At 36.3% G+C, this 20,011-nt stretch overlaps 1 protein-coding gene across 3 annotated transcripts in view; it reads left to right on the forward strand.

Annotated features, from left to right (window-relative positions):
• Nucleotides 1-20,011, forward strand: part of VIT (vitrin) — a 1,072,224-nt gene that overhangs the window by 460,414 nt on the left and 591,799 nt on the right. For all 3 annotated transcript variants that reach the window (XM_044057778.1, XM_044057780.1, XM_044057779.1), the window contains one exon: nt 284-417. In XM_044057778.1, coding sequence (XP_043913713.1) covers nt 284-417 — 134 coding nt within the window. The remainder of the gene's footprint in view (nt 1-283; nt 418-20,011) is intronic.

The raw sequence follows: 20,011 nt of genomic DNA on the forward strand, positions 1-20,011 counted from the left end.
TACTTCACTTTATGATGTTGTAGTCTAAGTGAAATTAGCTCTTCACTCAAATTATGATACTGCATTTTGGTTGCCGGTCTTCCCTAAGGAACAACCAGAAATCATCTCCAGTCTGTATTATGAGAAAAGCTACTTTTGGTAACAGCAAACAGCATCATACATTTGTTTAAGTATTATTGCAGTCTTGCCTATATTCTTAAAAAGATTCATATTCTGTTTGTCATATTCCTTTCTTCACAGTATTTAATGAAGTATTTGTTCTTTTTTTTTTATTCTTTCTCAGTGGTATAATAGGTAACAACGGTGGGAAGATCCTTGTTCAGAAGCTAGCAGGGCAAGCTGGTTATAAAGGCAGTTTCTCCAATGGAGTTCGATCCTTATCTCTGCCAAGGTGGAGAGAGTCATTCATTATTGCAGGTGCGTGTGAAATAAGTTATCATGGCATACAAATTGGCATGACAACCTAGTGTTTAATAAAATAAACTATATCCCATTGACCTGGATTTGAGAATACTGTGCAACTCAAAAAGTCACCTAACTACTCAATACTTCTGATCCGCCCATGAAAACAAGAGCCTGCAGGGACATTCACAGACTTTGTGTTCTTAACTAATGTGCTAATGAATTATGGGAGAATGCGATGACATTCTCTCACATGCCAGGATGTTACCAAATGCAACACAAATATTGTAAAGTCTTGCCCATTCAATAAAAAAATGTACTAATAGTCATCAGCTGATTGTAACTAGCGAAGGCACCAATAACCTGCGTGGCTGAATTTTAAACATTTAGAAGTTTAATATGGAATATGTGGGGGTCTTGTGCATGTCTGTGCCAAAAGGGTGCTAAAAGCATCTTTGGCACCTCCTTACTTACTTTTGGTATCACCATGAGAAGAATGTGGAATGAAAGGAATTCATACAGAAAGAGATTTATCAGTCTGAAGGAGAAAATATCTACCATCCAAGTGTCTTTAGTGTCCAACACCCCAGTAGTGTTGTCCATTCTCACCTACAAAGTCTGTTCTTCCAGATGGGTTTGTAGGATCTGATTAGGTGTACCACAAGCAGCATCTCCATTCCATTTCCCTTCTTTGACTTGTATCTCATACCACTTAAACTTTGAGGTCTCTATGAGAGTGCCCCACAAGCTAGTTCTGAGGTATCCATTGTTAGTATGTGAGTGTGAGGTCCTTGTTTGAAGTGTACCCTTCAGTTCAATTTGACCTGGCTGGACCACCATTTTAGGTGGGTAGCACAAAGATAATTTCCTCCAGACACTGAAAATGCTGACACTAGGTACTGCATAACTAGCACTGAAGGTGTCACATGCAGTCTGGTTAAGAGGACCATCAGACCTGTATAGGCCATGAATCCCAGTGCCTTCAGGAATTCCTTAGCCATAACCATTGTTTGAAGAGTTAAATAGATTCATAGATTCATAGATTCATAGATTAGTACTAGGCTAACTTCCCTTTTTGAGCCATTTTAAGCCTAGCCAATTATCCCCTGTGAGATTCAAACCCTGTACCTTGTGTTTGTAAGGCAAACACCTTAACCATTAGGCCACCCTCCCAACCTTGCTAGAAGTATTGAGCCAGAGATTCCACCTTTTCTGGGAGGAAGTGGTCCATCTGATTGCTAGAATCCAGTAAAGACCCACGGAATACCCCTTTCTTGGAAGGGAGTGAGATCTGATTTGGGAATTTTGAAAGAAAACCATATGTTTTGAAAGCAGGCCTTAATGAGATGGAGAGCCAACTGCATCTCCTCTTGGGATAGTACATGAATGAGGCAGATGTCAAGACAGGAGTAGATGTGAATGCCCTTGGGTCTACAATAATCAGTTATTAGAGCCAGACAATTTGTAAGAAAATGGGTTGAATAATGTAGTGTAATAGCCAATCCGAAGGGCAAGGAGGTAAACTGATAGTGGGAGATCCCACCTCAAACTGAAAAATTAACTATGGTACCTGTGTATAGATATTTGAAGATAAGCATCCTTGATATTGAGGTTAACAATCAGGGATTAAGGGAATAAAAGTGTTAAGAGGGCTTTCACTTTTGGGATTTTTAATTTTTGGGATCTTTGGATAAGTATTTAACCTTGGCAAGTCCAGAGTGGACTTGAATGGGCTGTTCATTCTGGGCACTGGGAAGAGTCTTGAGTAAAAGCCTCTGTTCTAGTCCAGTGCTTGCACAGACTCTGCTGCCCCTAGTTGTAAATGATCTTGTACTATGGGGGCACCAAATGCACTTGGTTCCTTAATATGGTGGGAATGCCTGACATTTTTGCTTTTGTTAGGAAATGATGTTTGCAACCCCAAGATATTATCTGCAACATCTACTTGTCTTTTGCGATGCCTTCCCAGTTTCTTATGTACTGACTTAACCTTCCTGCTATCTTTTTGTTTATATAAAACTTTTATTAAGACAATCAAAACTTGAACATCAATGATATAACAAAAATCTATCATTTGTATATATACTATACTGCAAATGTTATGCTTCACTATTTGGGAAAGTTCTTAATAAAAATACTGAATCCATTTGCCCCATTAACATCGATGGCTTATATTTTGTCACAAGTCAACTGTTCTAGCTTCTCTTCCATGCATTTCTGACAGATGTAATTTTGCAATTTGTAAATTACAGAATTTATCTGATGGCCTTTTTTTGTGAATCTCTTTTTTGCTACTATTATCGACAAACTGATAAATTTGGGCATAAATCCCTACATCACTCAATGGATAGCCAAGTGGCTCATGGATAGCACACTTTAAGTTATGCTGGGGGAATCCACCTCCACCAAAAGGCCTGTTACTAGTGATGTCCCACAGGGCTTGTTACTGGGAACTCTCCTGTTCTGAATGTACTTCTCTGAAGACAAGGCAAATGTAGAGAATCTTTGGCTGACCGCATTTGCTGGCGACTGCAAACTGGGTGTAGTCATTGAATTCCCAAAAATGGAGATGTCCTCCAGGAAGGTCTGACACAGACAAATAATTGGTGCCAGTACCATTGTCTAGAGTTCACCGCAAAAAATGTATAATCATACCCTTTGAGAAGACGACAGCTGCTGCAAATTGCACCATTCATAACATTCCCCTAACAATAGTCTCAGTGGTAAAGGGACTTGGGAACTCAGGTTGACAGTAGCCTGAACTTTAATCACCATGTGTCCATGGTTGTGACAAAATCCTTCTTTCTGGCACAACTTATAAGTAACAGCAAGCCATCCAGATCTAAGGAGATCCCACTAAACTCAACCCTCATTAGACCAACAATCACGTATAATGCACCCTTCAGCTTGCACCTGACAAGGCATTTGCAACAGCTGGAATAGCCACAGAGGTTCCTCACTAAATAAATACTGGGTGTAAATAAATTGCCCTGTGCAGACTGCCTCAAAGCCTGCACCTGTACTCCGTCTCCTATGGTCTACTATGGGGCGATCTATGCCTAACCTGCAAGCCATTTTCTGATCCAGCTCCAATGAATCTGCTAGATGTTCTCAAAACAAACAGCACTAGAATTACCCAATCTATGAATCTAAAACTTGTCTATGACATAAACAAAAGATGTTTGAGGGACAGATATGCGGCTCAGAGATTACCCTTTTCTGGAACAGACTCCCCATTCATGTGAAGCAGAGCTCTTCCCTAAGCCTATTCATTGCAATGTGGACCAATAGAAGTGAAATCATAAATTCACCCAGCTTGTCACCTGCATCCCTTATGGATAGGGGCAGCTTGTGGATACCCTAAGGCACAGGCATATACTAAAGACATTCTAGTCCTTGGGCATTGCTAATTGGGAAAACTGGGATATCAATGGCTAGGCTTAAAAGGATTCCAGGGCCATTAGTCTAGTAACCCCTTATGATCACATTAATCAGACATTTCCCTAATTGTTCTACTTTATCTGGTCTGGGAGAGCCATTTGAAAATTGGTCATACTTCTCTGACAATGGCTATGAAGACCAGAGCGGCATGTGTGTACCCCTTTTTCATAGTTGTGTCCAGCGCTCTGTTTTCCTCATCAAAGAGAAAGAATACTGAAAGCATGTTCCAGTTATGACCCTTTCTTTGGACCCATAAACACCACTGCTGATCTACCACAGAGTTCTTGTATAGGAACCTTCGTGATTCCTGGACGCAACCAAACCTACACAGCTTTTTAAGGACCAGGAGCAGGGTGTCTGATTTCTTGAAGACTGTTAAAAATACATCCTCCAGAACTCCCAAAACTTGAGTAATTGTCATAGGGTTGCAGACATCTAGGTCAGAAATGTAAAATATCTTTTCTGGGCATCTGATACTTTTTTTGCCTTCTCATTGGAGTGTCTCCTAATGAAAATTCTTCCATGGGTGAATCAGAGGATATGACATCATCACTGTCTGTGTCATAATCAGGAAGGGTGACATTTGGGAAGAATAGTCCAGTTCTTCCACCTCACTCTCTCAGGATTTATAATTCCTCTTTGAAGAGGGTTACATCTTTCTCTTGATAGAGGGGACTTCAGACACTGAGGGATGATCTAATTTTGACTGCAAGTTCAGAGAACCTGAAGGAGTCCTTAAGCCACAGAGATCTGTTTCTGGAGAATAAGTTAGTAAGAAGAGGTGAAAGATGGGGATCCACACATTGAATAAGGCCAGGGTGACTGCAAAGAGCTGGGTGTGGGCACCCTATGCTTAAACTTCTTTGCCTTCTTAAGAAAGGCTGCTGTTTTGGAGGCCAGAAACTAATGAGAAGATTCCTGCACTTCCACAGTCTAGTCCTGGACATCTCCCTAGTTAACAGAAAATTGTATGACTATAAATCACTCAGTTATTCAGTTTGAACAACTGTTATCTGAGCTTCCTATCAACATGTAGTTCTAAATAGCAAAGGCAGCTAGCATATGACACACTCACAATGACATACACAATCACAACTTGTATGCTGTACTACCCCAGTTGCTAACGGATGGGGGAGAATAATTATAACAAAGTCAGTCTCTACTTTCCGACAGTAGTATCCAGTGAAAGACACATAGTAATACATCCTTCACAGACACACACAAGACATCCACACTCACACACTACTATTCACAGACACATACATGCATGCATACTGACAGACATACACATATCCAATGTCTATATACTCTGCATCAGTGATCTCTCCATCCATATTTGTCACAGGTCACATCAGGCAGCAGTCATCTTACACCCACAGATATGCATGTATCTACACATACAATAAGAACTCATGCACATTCACTCACAGAATCACGTCACTCACTCTCCCTACACAAACCCATGTATGCATACACACATAAACACACACAGACATGGCCCACACTTTTGCGGCTTGTCATACACAGTTTAATGTATTACTTATATGACTTGGCAATCTGAGTAGAAGAACAGATATTTTCCCATTGAAATGCATAGGTCTTTGCAGCTAAACTGCTGTGTACATTTACACATATTGTGCAGTGCTGTCTGCATGGGAATTACCTAGTATGAATGTGCATGAATCGCTGTACTGGGCAGTTTACCCTAGTGTGCAGTGCATTGGGATGCTAATTGGTTTCATTTACATATGCCCCACCCCAAGTGCAGCATTTCCATGTGACACCGAACCTTTCCTCACTGCTCAACAAAGCAGGTCTGCACTACTGAGCAGCAGGGGGACTGAATCAGGACAACACTGCAAGGCAACATATCTGGTTTTGCATACCACACAAGTCTGTCAATACCACTTAGAGTTCCCTAATCATCCAGTACAAAATATCTTATGTATCATGCAGACTCGATACCACATATTCTGTTTAATCTAATTATGCATGTCTCAGTTTATTTTCAGTTTTTTTTTTTAGGTTTAAATTACAGTTTAACATTCATTCTAATTAGATGCAGAAACTTTATAATCATCTATTGAATGTCTATTGAATAAGGCTTTGATTAGATTCCATTGGTTATTATGAATGGGCTGTCTCGTAAAAGATTTTCCTACTGTATTTTGCATTTTTATACTGTTAGGTAATTTTGCTGTATCACTTAAGTACGGTTTGAGATATATTCAAATATGTTACTTTTATTGTTTAGCTATATTTTTTACCTGGTTTAATGCAACTTATTTTAGATATTTAAATCTGGGTATAGTGATGATTTTCTTTTATTTTTTGTTATTTTACTTCAGGTTTGTTATTGTAATGTTGTTTTACTTTATTTGAAGGATTTTGATTTACTTCTGGGAATTTTTTTGAGTTATGAGAGTGTTCTGTTTTATATGTGCAAGTTTTTTGGGGAAGCTGAGTTAATATGATTGTTTACAATATTTGACTTATTCATAATTTTCAAAGGGTGATGATAAATGCTTAATACTATACACAATGTGGTTTAAATTAAGATAAATACATATGTGTGTGTGTGTGTGTGTGTGTGTGTGTGTGTGTGTGTGTGTGTGTGTGTGTGTGTGTGTGTGTGTGTGAGTAATTATGAGGGATGGTGATAATTACCATATACTAATTTATCACCATCATACACACACAGAAACACACACACACACGCACACACACACACCACATACACACATATTTTTCTTTAAGTCTTTTTGGAAAGTTTTTAATTAAATGTTATGGGGCTGTTTCTCAGCACACGCATAGTGACGTGAATGTTGATAATGTCAACATTTTGCTGTTCCGATTTATTTCTGTATACAAACATATATAGACACACACACGCGCGTGTGTGTGTGTGTGTGTGTGTGTGTGTGTGTGTGTGTGTGTGTGTGTGTGTGTGTGTGTAGCAGCAATGAAGTTGCCAAAATATTGGCTATCAACAAGGTTTTCTTTGTGTTTGGGAGTGAATAAACATGAAAACTTACACTTCAGTTCTTTTCTTCAAAGCTGATTTTTTTTCCAATCATTATGGCCGTTTATTTTGTATATTTGTGCTTCCCCAGAATATGCCTTTTAGCTTTTTTCCATTCCTCACCAGACCTGGCCGATGTCTCTACATCCTTCGGTGAGTTGGCCCTTTCATTCCATAATGGAGGTGAAAGCCAGATATCTCCAGGCTGGGCAAAAGTCTTATGACTCATTCATTCCTGCTTGAGATTTTTAATAGCCTCTTCATCCCCCCTTATGGTAAAAGTCATGTGGTGGTTATTAGGCCAGCTTCCCTTTTCAGTGTGGCAGCTCACCATCCTGCATGAAGCATCCTCCCTCCTTTGAGGGGGTTCCCTGAGCTTTGCTCCATGCTGCCAGTTACAGATAGAATGTCTCCACATACTGTGTTGGTTTATTTGCATGCACATAGGTAGCACATACTCACAGCCTTCTCCTCCACAGGCGCAACACCTAGTGCTCCAGCTAGGTGTCACCCAAGTGGCAATACAGAGTGACCTCCCTACCGGTAGGATGGGGAAGCCAACAGAGGCTGCTCATGCCCATCCACCCCTGTCTGCTCTTACAGGCACCAGAGCTGTTAGTCAAACCCAGGCAACCTGCATTGTTGTCAGAGCCGGAAGTGCTATTCAGCTTCTCATCCCTCAGTAAAGTTTTACTATTAACATGCATCAAAGATAACATAGAAATATTCCCTGCCACCCAGTTAGGCATACTCAATATACATGTCTGCCATATCCACTGAAACATAGCAAAACAACCTCTATTAAATCATTGTGTGATAGGAGCATCCTCTAGTCATTTATATACTGTATTCAAAGGCATAACCAGCATGTTATTAAAGTCACTTCTCTTTTCTTCCGTACTAAATTTCCCAACACAAGTCTTCTGCCATATATTCCTGCCATACTATTCAGCTTCCTCTGAAATATAACTTTTAAGCTGACCTTATTATATTGTTTTATTATGTGAAGGCTCAAGTCATAATCTAATTATTGAGCAGAATGGTTCTGAAACATTTTCATGCAAGCAGTACTTTTATCTTATCCCTTTTTCATCATGTTAACTATCTCATTAACCAACAGCAGCTTTCCTGATCTATGAAATTCAGTCCCTATAATATCCATCATTAAGAAGAAACCAGCCCTCAGCTGAAGCCACAGCTGACCCATCTCCTGGCTTACTTATTGGATGCTCTTGCATCATGTTCGTTCACAACATGTCCCCATAACTATGGTGTGTGCTGGATAGCAGTGAACAGGATGGCCTCCATAATGGCCATGCCAACACTACAACTGCCCTCATCTCTCATTCTGACATGGCATACAGAATTTTGGCAGTGGTGATCTTAGTGCATTATTTGTAGACCAAGCAAATCCTGTTCATTCCATTTCCCATTCCGTACTACTACTACAAGACCTGGACAAAATACTCTCCTACACAGTGCCATCTACTGGCCAGTGAACCATTTCCACAAGTAGTCTTCCAGGCTGATTGAAGATAAATTAATTTCCACCCCTCATGGTAAGGATGCCTCAAGGATGTGCACTTTGGCCTCTGTTATTCACTTTGGTCAATAATACATTGACAACAAACAACCCAGAGGTTCAAGGCATCATACTCAGGGCCAGTCATTCAAGATACTCCCAACAGTTTGCTCTAAATGAGGATCCCCTTGAAGCTGCCAAGCAATAACTTGAGAACAAGCTGGTAATTTACTACAAGAAGAAACAAAATGTCTCTGGGATCAATGCAGAATTACACTTCATTTAAGAAATGAAAAGTCCACTTACTGGAGAATCACCAGATTAAGAGGACCTGGCAAACATGCTAATTACAAGATGTTGAAAACAAAACTCTTAGATGACATTAACTTTCTTAGACTTTCACTTGATCCATTCTCTGTCTGTCTCTCATTCTCTCTCTCTGTCTCTCACTCATTTTTGCTCCCTAATCTAAGCCAGATCTATAGATAGAAACAGAGGGATAATCCCTAACAATTCATGCATGCATTATTCTTACATCTTTGTCAAAAAGTCAAAGAGGACAGGTTGTCCTAAACAAAGTCCATAGGATTATTCTGCAATTCCCCCTAAATGGAACAGTCCAACATTTCTTTAGTCAGGACATGTTACATTCCCATTCCTGACTGAATGATTTACTAATATGCTCCTTAATTTCTGAAATGTTCAGTCTTGGACACTGACATACATTTTTCTTTTCTGTGCTGTTTCCAGCCAATAACCATTACAACAATAACACACAAGAGACTATGTCCCACTCTGAACAGTTCAATGGCATAGCAGAGAAATGTCTAAACATGGAAGCCTACATGATGTATTTACTTAGCATTATGGGTACTGATGCACTTTCAGGGGTTGTAACTATAAACATAAATGATACCCCTCCTGATTTGCTTTAATTTTATCATTTTATTGTATAGTTAATTATACTAGACTGTGTATTTCATATGGAATGCAATTGAAAAACACAAATCTTTTAGACACTGAACACATTTTATGATTTATTAATAACACCTGTGATATCCATCTTTGCTGCTATTGTATGCCTCAGAATCATGCCATCTTCTTGGAGGTTTCACTAGTCTTCCAAGTCTTGCAGTTTTTATGACATGCCTAGTTGTTAAAGTTATATTCAATTGAGTTGTCTTGGCATGTAACATAATTTTAGGTTCTGGTGAGTTTTGAAAGGAGCAGTCTGGTACAAACTCACATTCAGAATAGTTTAGCAGATCTGGTACACTTTCCTTATTTGGCACTTGTGTTATTTCCAGGAATTCCTGTGTCTTATTTGACAGTCTGAATGAACAGTCATTGTTCTGAAATAAAGTCAGTCCTGTTCTGTATAAATGCCATTTTTGTATCAATTGAGTAATGTCTAAGAGCTGTCTTTTTCCACTACTACAACTTTCTGATACTCTCAATACATATCAACCACTATTCGTAGCTTCACCATTTCACAACCTGACGTTGTTTCTGTCAAAATTCTTGCAAAACTTAGAGTATATTTGGTTTAGTCTCAGACTGAAGCAACAATGAAAAAAATTAAAATTTCATCTCAAGTCTTCTCCCCATTAGTAAAGCAAAGGAAATATGCCAGCAGGTTGCAGAGGGGTGTTTTGCTCTTTTAGGAATGTTGGCTAGCAGCCTTGCTGTGGAGTAAGAACACTTTCCCTTAATGTTTTTATCAATTTCAATGACTCCTTACATTTAATAATTGGGCTATGGATATCTCAGACTGGTACTGAGATGCCCAAACTCCAGTTTTTGTGCAAGTTTGTGAAACCTGACTCATGAGCTGAGGAGCATTATCTGAGATAAGGATGTCTGGAATCTCATGTCTAGAGAAAATTTCTTTAAGTAATGGAATGACTACATTAGAAGAAGTGTCTCTCATTTTAATCATTACTGGATACTTTGAATACTCACACAAATCAAATAATGGACATCTTTAAAATGAAACAAGTCAGTAGTAGGTAGCTTTTCTGGAATTCCACGTGGAACCATTTCTAATTTCATGTTATTTTTGTGAAATGTATTGCATACTTCAAATTTATTACCAATATTTGAATCTGATGAGACACACCAAGCAAAATATAACACTTTGTGACCTCTGTTGGCAATTCAGAATTTCTGTATGTGCTTCATGTACTCTTGCAAGCATTTTATCTCACAGATAATTAGGCACTAAAACTTGGGTTTAAACAACAGAACATGCACTTAGATTATTTAATCACAATGTATATATATATATATATATATATATATATATATATATATATATATATATATAGTACATCTGTATTGACAATGAAGTTTTCTTTTCATCTGGCCACCCTGGAATTACCATATTTGTCAGCAACTACATTTTTATACCATGTTGTGTCTTTCGGCTTTTCCCGGTTAGGGGTCGCCACAGCGGAACTCCGGTCCACTAATGATTGGCAGTAGATTTTTACGTGCTGGCTTGCCGGGCCTAATGCACAACCTTCAACGAAGGAATGCCCATTCACGCATGTCGCCACACAGAAGATGCTCTAACTGAGAATCGAATGGGCAACGTCTAACTGTGAGGCGACAATGCTACCGCAGCACCACCACCGCAGTTTTATACCATACTCCTTATATTTCACAAATACTCACTGCTTTTCCTCAAAGTTGATAGTTAGAGAATAACTCATATAACCTCTAAATTACAGTTCAGCAAACCTTCTTTAGTATTTCTCAGGCTTTGCTTAATGTGCTTGTAATATGCATATCTCTTCCCAATTTTTATGCAATTGTCTGCTGATGTTTTTGTAAAACAACATTACTCAAAAAATAATGGAGCTCTATGTAATGGCTTTAGAAAATACTTTTTAATGGCTTATGATCGGTTTCAACACAAATTGTCAACCATAAACATGCTCATGGAAGTTTTCACAGCTGTACATAGCTAGAAGCTCTTTTTCAATCTGAATATATTTGGTTTGTGACACATTCAAATTTCTGGTGCCATAGGCAACTGTCTATCCCTGTTGTAGTAACACTGCTCTTATGACAGGCTCATTAGAATACACTTGCAACTCAACAAGCTTTGTTGAGTCATTATAATGAAGAGTATGTTATTCTTCCACTAATTATTTTAACTTTGTAAGATCATTTAGCAAAGGAACCAAGGTATTGGGAACAAATAATTAGAGAGGTAAGGGTAATTGAATGGAAAGAGGCCAAGAAGACATTTGGCTTGCAGGCCAGTGATTGCCTTCCCCATCAGGGATTAATATTAAAGTATAGACAAAGAGAACGGGATAGGAGAATCCTTAGTTAAACACCTGCACTGGCTGAGTTTTTAATTGAGTTCTTGAACAGAAATTGCTTTTAAAAAGGGATAATTAGTAGGGCATATAAAATATTGCACACTAACTACAGGAATCAATCAGAAGAGGTCAGAAAACTTGAGAAGAGAGATTAGATAAGCAATTCACAAAAAAAATGGGAAGATATATGCATGGCTTCCCAACCCAAAATGCAAAAAAAAAAAAAATAGGATGTTTACCTGGACGTGTTTGCATAGATGCTTTTATACCCCAAGCAGACTCCAACAAATTTTTCCTCAGGTAGATGGGAAATGTTGGAGGTATAATGGGGAAGAAAGCGGTACCTGCAGAGTGTAATGAGTTGGAATACTGGGCAAGCAAATGAGTGTGACTAAGGAAATTATTTTTCTGAGCTGGGAATGCAGGGTCTGAATTGTCTAGATATAGTATGGCCTTGTTAAGTTTAATTCCAATGGCTGCCAAAAAAGCAATAGCTAGAAAGTGGAAATCAAAGTCTAAATCAGCTATGCTTGAAGTGGTAAATATTGTAAAAGAAAAGAAGTGGAATCTTTAGAAAGGGTTAGGAGTAAATTACATAGAAAAAATGGAAATTGTGGGAAGAATATATGCAGAAAAATGTTTTGAAGATAGAATAAGGTTTAAGAGAATGCAGGATTTGAATAATTTATGTGATGTTGCTTTGATTACACAGTATATATGATGTACAATGTTTGTAAATGTGAACTTGTTAATATGGTTTAATTACTTTTATATAAATGTGAGTTTGCCTGTGTTACAAGTGATAATTCAGTAAAAGTGTTAAAATAATTGTAATATCTTTCTCTTGTTCTTCACCCAGTACTGCTCTATTTCTCAGTTAGTTTTCTTAAAGGCAAAGACATGTCAAATATGGTAAGAATAAACTTGAGGAAGTACTGAACAATGCCAAGAATTCGTAACATAGCTTGTTTACTTGATGGTTAGTCCACATGCATGTCTACTCTTACTTTCTCTAGATGAGGTTTTAACACCTTGATTTGTCAAAACATGTCCCACATATATGATACTAGATTTCATATATATATATATATATATATATATATATATATATATATATATATGTTTTCTTTGTCCTGTTTGAAATTGTTTTGTCTGCGACTTTTCAAGAACTTTGTCAGCCTTTCATCATTACCATAAATTTCCCCAAATAGGAATACCATGACTGATGTTTGCCATTTGTGCAACAACTCTCTGAAAGTCCTCAGGTGCTGAAGAAATACCCAATGATATACTCAGGGATCTTTATTTTCATAATTTGTAGCTTTGAATTGCATAGCTCAAGTCTGATCTTGCAGAAACCCTGGTTAGACATCAAGCAATGAAAAATTTGTATCTTTTGGCATCAGGATACAGTCTCTTCCAGTCTTAAGTGGATAATGTTTCCTTAGAATTACCTTGTTCAGAGTCTCAGTATCAATATATACATAATCTTGCCTAATTTAACTACAATCAATGTACGTTCACCCATGGAGTAAGCTGTTTGTTTTGCTGTCACACCCAACTGATTCATATTCTTTTATTCCTTCTCAGTCCTTTGTCTCAGGGTGACTATCTTTCTAGTTGGTACTTGTACAACTCATAAACTTGTAATGCTATACTAATCCAAAATACAGACAGGACCAGTGTACAAACCAGCATAATTTTCAATGATACCAGTTTTGCCTGGCTGTATGACATAGAGGGGATATGATGTTGACCATGGCACAGACAAACCTGGGCTCATTTAGTGGCTGAGACACTGAAGCAGGTATGTGCGGGACTATAACTGAGCAACCAGTGAAAGCTCAAGCATCCATGGGAGGTTTGTAAGTTTTTGCTTGCAACAGGCACAGTCCCATTGATTCTGGACAGAGTATGAGCAGATACTTTGACTGGATGATTTGTCAAATGAAACATTGCATCTCATCATATCTAATTTTAACAAAGAGACACTGTGGGAAAAGGGGCCTCATTTCTAGTACACTAGATCACTCCACAAACAAAAATGCTTTAGTAATTGGTGACTTCATAGTGAAACACCCAGATTCTCCATTCACTAGGCTGGACAAAAACAGGGTGATAATGAGTTGTTTTAGGTGTCTGGATCTCAGACATCTCAAGGGCATGCAGGTGTCTTGCACCAGACAAATATCACTATGACATGGTAGTTGTGTATATGGAGGTGATTGACTTGGTTAAAACATGGGGAGAGATGCAGAGAGTCATGTCTGAGCTCTTTATGCATGTCACAAATGCAGGAATGATCCAAATACTAAGTACAATCTTCCGTTCTCCATGAATGATGCCTAGGTACAAAGAAAAGATGATTGGCTTCAGCAACTAGCTACATTGTTTTTATTCTAAAGGGATACAATTTGTGTCAGTGTAGAACAAGATGCTAGACAATCCTACCATATTGGAGGAGCACTTCTTGTTTCCATTCCAGGCACAGAGGTGGCCTGGAGTAACAGGGGTACAGATGGAGAGAAGGAGATAATAGAGTAGTGAAAGAAATGAAGGAGAAAGAAAATATCAAGACTGAAGAAAGCATGCAAGATTGTGAGAAATGTTTCAAAGAAACCTGTTTAATGGAGATGACTCAGCAAATGATGGATGTATGATTACAACCCTCCAGTTGGGAGAGTTGCGGGATGATTTATTTAAATAAATGGTGGTGCAGAGTGAGCCAGTAAATGAAGGAGATGTTTTCTGGTGGGACATTATGGAGAAAATACAAAAGGCAAATGCAGAGACAGTCCTGAAGAATAGTGGTAAGATGGAAAAAAAACATATGCTGAAAAAGTAAAATAAGGCAAAAGTGAAGTAGCAGAAAAGTAGGCAAAAGAAAATGAAAAATGGAACTAAATAGTAAGGATTCAAAGTAAAGATGACAAAGAAATGGACAGGCATGAAATGTGGGACAATTTAATAGATCCTTTGGGTGTAAAAGCATATGAGATAAGAGCAGTTATTCTTATTAACAGAGAGATTTTGTGACATTATATTTGAGCCTGTTTTTCCAGTGGAAAATTTTCTTGGAGAATATGAAAAAAGAAACACCTTTACCCATGGAAACTTTATGTCATAAAAGCATTTAACAGGGAAGCAAAAAAGATGATTCATGTAAAATTTTAAACAGAGTTAGAGTGAGAGACTTTGTAAGGACGTTTTAAAGCTTTATATGAAGAAGTACTCAACATTGCAAATGTTTATGACAAAAGGAGTTTATGGACTGGTGGCTTTGATTGTAATAATGTGTTAAAAATAGAAAGAGAAAAAAGTATACATATACCAAGCATGATAAATGTGGAGGGGGATAAGGGTGTTGTAAAATATTGGAGACAGCCCAAATAATGTTTTTTTTCTGTGAAAAAGGACATTTGATAAATAACTATGACAAAAGAAAATGTTATATTTGTGGGGAAATGGGACATGATGCAAAAAATGTGAATTGAAATGTTATAAATGTAACAAATTTGGACATCTATGGATGGATTGCAAAAATTAAAATAACAGTAAGGAAAAAGAAAAAGAAAGAGAAGAAAAAATGAACAAAGAGAAGACATTTTAGAAGTATAGAAATAGAAGAAAAATTGGATGAGAAAAAAAATAATAAAAAGGATATAAAAGAAGGTTCTGAAATAAGTGACAAAGAAGACATAAACTGGGAGGTAGTAAAAAGGTAAAAGGCAGAAAAATTAAATTTATAAGGGATAAGTACAAAAGAAAAAAAGGAAATGGATGAAAAAGAATATACAGCTAAAGACTGGGGACTGGTATAATGGTTAAGGTGTTTGGTTCACAGATACAAAGTACAGTGTTTGATTCTCACCTTTGGAAAGGAAATTGGTTAGGCTTAGAATGGCCTATTAAGAAGTTTAGGCCACTAATTAGCTATGAATTTATGAAACCATTAATCTTAGGAAAATGAAAAATTTAGAGTGCCTTCTGTATATGTGAATAGTATTATGAATATAGTAAGAAGAACAGGAATGTTGGAGTGCTGTAATACATGTGATATAGCTCAAGCTTCATCTCAAGAAACACTGGTTATGTTCCTGTATTATCCCTGACTAACTGCTGCTTCTTCTCACTACAACCAACTATGAATCCTGTGACTGAATTCTTCATATTTACTTCTTTATTATCATCTTTGTTTAACTGATATATTCTTCTTTCATGACCATATTTTAAATCTGTTTTGTTCTATTATTCTGTAGACTTTTTCATGACCATACTTAAATGTTTTTTATTATATATTGTTCTATTCTATTTTTGGCCTATCATATGCTGTCTATTGTATTATTCATATTGTTTTGCACATGGAAATGGACATATATCCAGCTAGACTAGCCCGGTCAACAAATGTAAAATAAAATAAAATAATAAAAATAAATATAGATGCAATTATATTAGAAGCAACAAGATTTTTAACAAATTAAGAAAGATTACAAACAGAGAAACTATTGGGAGGAAAGATAATGTAGAATTTGGGAAATTATAGATATGCTAGAATATCCATATTCTGTATATCCATATTCTGTAGAAATACAGTCAAAGATATTAAATGGAACTTTAGAAAAAATGGGAAGATTAGCCATTGTAGAATTAGACTGGAAAGAACAAGTCTACAGAATTATAACAGTGTATGCTTATATTAACTGCAAAGAAAGGGAAACCTAATTTCATCAGAGTTTAGACTACATAGTGAGAAATATAGATATTATAATAACAGGATAATTTAGACTGATAAACAAAAAAAACACCAATTCATGAAACTGGAAACTTGGTAATTAAAAAAACGTTTTTTTAGTTAACAAGATACTTTAGTTGTGGTTTAAGAAGCAAGCGTAAAAAGAAAGGAAACAATATAAGAAAAATATTAGAAGTTATAAGATGTGGTAAGTTAAAATTTTGGGACAAAAATAAATGGAGTTACAAAAGTGGTATTTATGGAACTGAAATAAATTATTTTGTAGTACCAGAAGGTTTAGCTATAGGAAAAGAAGAATGTAGTTGAAATAGGATTTTCTGATCACCTTGCAATATGGCTAGAGATAAAAGAAAACAAATATACAACAATAGGGAAAGGAATAAAAAGGATAAATGGGAAAGCATGGAATGAAGAAGGAAAGACATTAGTAATACAGTTATGGAAATATATTACTATGAGAACATTTTATAAAAATTGGTCTGAATGGGGGTGATATTTAATGAAAAATGTGAGAAATGTTTTTTACAGTGACAATATAATGTGAGAAAAGTAGAGAAAGAAAAATATAAAACAATATATAACAATGCATTGGAAGATTTAGAAGATGATGATAAAAAGTAGTTTAACAGAGAAAATAATACGAAAGAAATCATGAAAAATACAAGAATTGTTATATAAGGAAAGATATTTTACAAGGAAAAAGAGAAGAAGTATAAAGTTAAGCAGAATAGTAAAGGACAATGGTAGTGTAATGAGAGAAATAAAAATAAAAAAGTAGAAATAGTAAGAACTCGGGGAAAATATTATGAATAGTGTAGTACAATATGTACCAGAAATGTTTAAAGAAAAAAGGTGGTAGTTAAAAACATGGAAAGTAAAAAAGTTAACAGAAAAAGAGAACAAAGAGCTAGAAAAGGAGATTTCTTTAAATGAGCTAGATAAAGTATTAGGGCAAATAAATATAAATTTGGCTGCAGGCGTTGATCGAATAGGGTAAGGAATGTATAAAAATTTAAGGGATTGGCAAAAAATATTTTTTAAAGATTTTGAATGAATGGTTAAATGAAGGTGTTTTGTATAAGCAATTATGTATTGGAATACTTAATTCCATATGGAAGAAGGAAGATAGAAGAGAGGTAAAAAACTGGAGACCAATAATATTGAATAATAATGATTATCTTTATGAAAATAACACAAAATAAATTTGAAGCTAAACTGAGACATATTATGGAAGATAGCATATATAGTATAAAGAGGAAGGATTGTCAAGAATTATTAATGATACTTAGAGACCTTGTGGGTAATATTATGAACAGAAAAAAGAAGTGAAAATCATGATAGCAGACCTTAATAGTGCATTTGACACAACTGGGAAGGACAAACCAAAACCTTCGCAAATATGGCAAGTGCACAGGCTCAAAACTCAAATGCAACGACAGAACAAACAGAGCCAGCACATGTGTGAGAGGAAAAAAGACTTTAATAAAAGTCAACAGTCCATAGACCGGTTTTGGCTGAAAGCCTTTTTCAATGCATAACACAGACTGCAATAAACAGCCCCATATTTATAGGGCATTAACAATACAATCAGCCAATCAAAAACATTTTATTATAAATGTTCATTTAAGCCAGGTGGAAATAAACCACCCAGTCTCACAATCCATGCCTTTTTTTTTGTTTAATATATTATGCCAACCAACTTTGCAATTTTTATTTCCAAAAACCCTGTCAATGATAATAAAATGAAATTGAGCAGATGGGTGTTTGATTATGTGTTTGAATAATGCATTAGTAGGACATTTATTCCTTATATTACTAACGTGTTCAGACATACAAAGCCTAATAGGTCTGAAAGTTTGACCTATATAAAAGGCTGGACAAGTACACACAACCAAATAGATTAGCCAATCTGTGCTACAATTTCTAAATATGTTAATGTAAAACATGCAAGATGTATTTTTGGTGGTAAATTCTTTGGTTTGGAATACATGTTTACAAAATAAACAATGACCACATGGATAACATCCAACAACTTTACTGCCATCTAATGTACTTTGAAAAGTATCAGTGAATGGCACCTTACTTTTGTAATGATTAAAGTGACTGCCTAGTGCTTTACCTTTTCTAAAAGAAAAACATCTGACACCTAAAAGGCCATTCAAATGTTTGTCAGCAAGCAAAATGTCCCATTGTTGTTGTACCAAATAAAGGAAACTGAAGGTATTGCGTCCATAGCTGGTTATAAATCTGATAGTTTGATTAGAGGCCCTTTTGTTGATATTATACTTTAACAGTTCTTTCCTATCTAACTGCTTGACCTCATTACTAATTTGAGGCAAATTGGACTGTAAATAGCCACTTTCACAAAATCTAGATGTTAAATCCTTATCCTGGACTAAAACATCTTCTTCAGAAGTACAAATTCTATGGATCCTCATGTACTGAGACTTAGGAATATTCCTGAGCATATATTTTGATTGACAGCTGGTGGTATGTAGAAGGGTATTAGAGTGAAATGGTTTATAGTATAATGATGTAGCTAAACTCCCATCTTGTTGTTTTTTTACCAGAACATCATGAAAAGGAATACATTCCATATCATGGTTCACTGTAAACTTTATACTCCACTTGTTTTTGTTAAGATATTAGACAAACTCTTGCAAATATAAAACATCTGATTTCCAAACTATCCAGCAATCATCCAAAAAATGCCTCCAAATATCTATTTCATCCAAATATAAATTGTGACTACTATCATATATAATCATTTGTTCCAAATATCCCATAAAAGGTCAGCATAAATGGGTATGAATGAAGCAGCCATAGTCGTACCTTTAAGTTGTAAATAACAGGATCCATTAAAGTAGAATAATTCTTTGTTAAAACATGTTCAGCCAAACAGAGAAGAAAGCTGTTGAATCCGGGACTATATATTGGAATTTCCTTTAACCAGTGTTCCAGAGCAGCAAGACCTGCCCAATGTGGAATACTCATATATAATGATGTGACATCAAGCGTACACATAAGCCATTCTTGGTCTAATTGTGAATCTGCTACAATGTTAAGAAACTCCATAGTATCTTTAATACAGGCTCTTACACCTTTTAATAATGGTTTCAAATATATAGTCAAAAACTCAGATAATGGTTCTGTAAGAGAGTGGCATTTTTGTGGATTCTTGGTAGGAGATAAAGATATTGTGAGTGTTGGTTCCTTAACCTTTACATGATAGGAAGTTTTATCACTAATAATCTCTTCACTTATAGCCAGTTGCAAAAATTCATCAATTTTACATTTAAAATTTAGCAGTAGGGTCAATGGACATGGTAGTATAAAACCAACCAACCTTAAATTGTCTGTCAGCTTCAGCTGAATACATAATCCAGTCCATGACCGCTATGGTTCCACCCTTGTCAGCATTGATTATCACAATATTTTTATTATTCTTCAAATTTTCCAATGCGTGCCATTCCAATACAGTTAACTTTTTAGGAACCAACTTTCTATCAAAATGTGTGCCAAAATGTAAATCCCTAAGC

Source organism: Protopterus annectens, chromosome 1.part2 (assembly GCF_019279795.1).
Source record: "Protopterus annectens isolate FY-2018-M chromosome 1.part2, PAN1.0, whole genome shotgun sequence".
In the NCBI taxonomy this organism is placed as follows: domain Eukaryota; kingdom Metazoa; phylum Chordata; order Ceratodontiformes; family Protopteridae; genus Protopterus; species Protopterus annectens.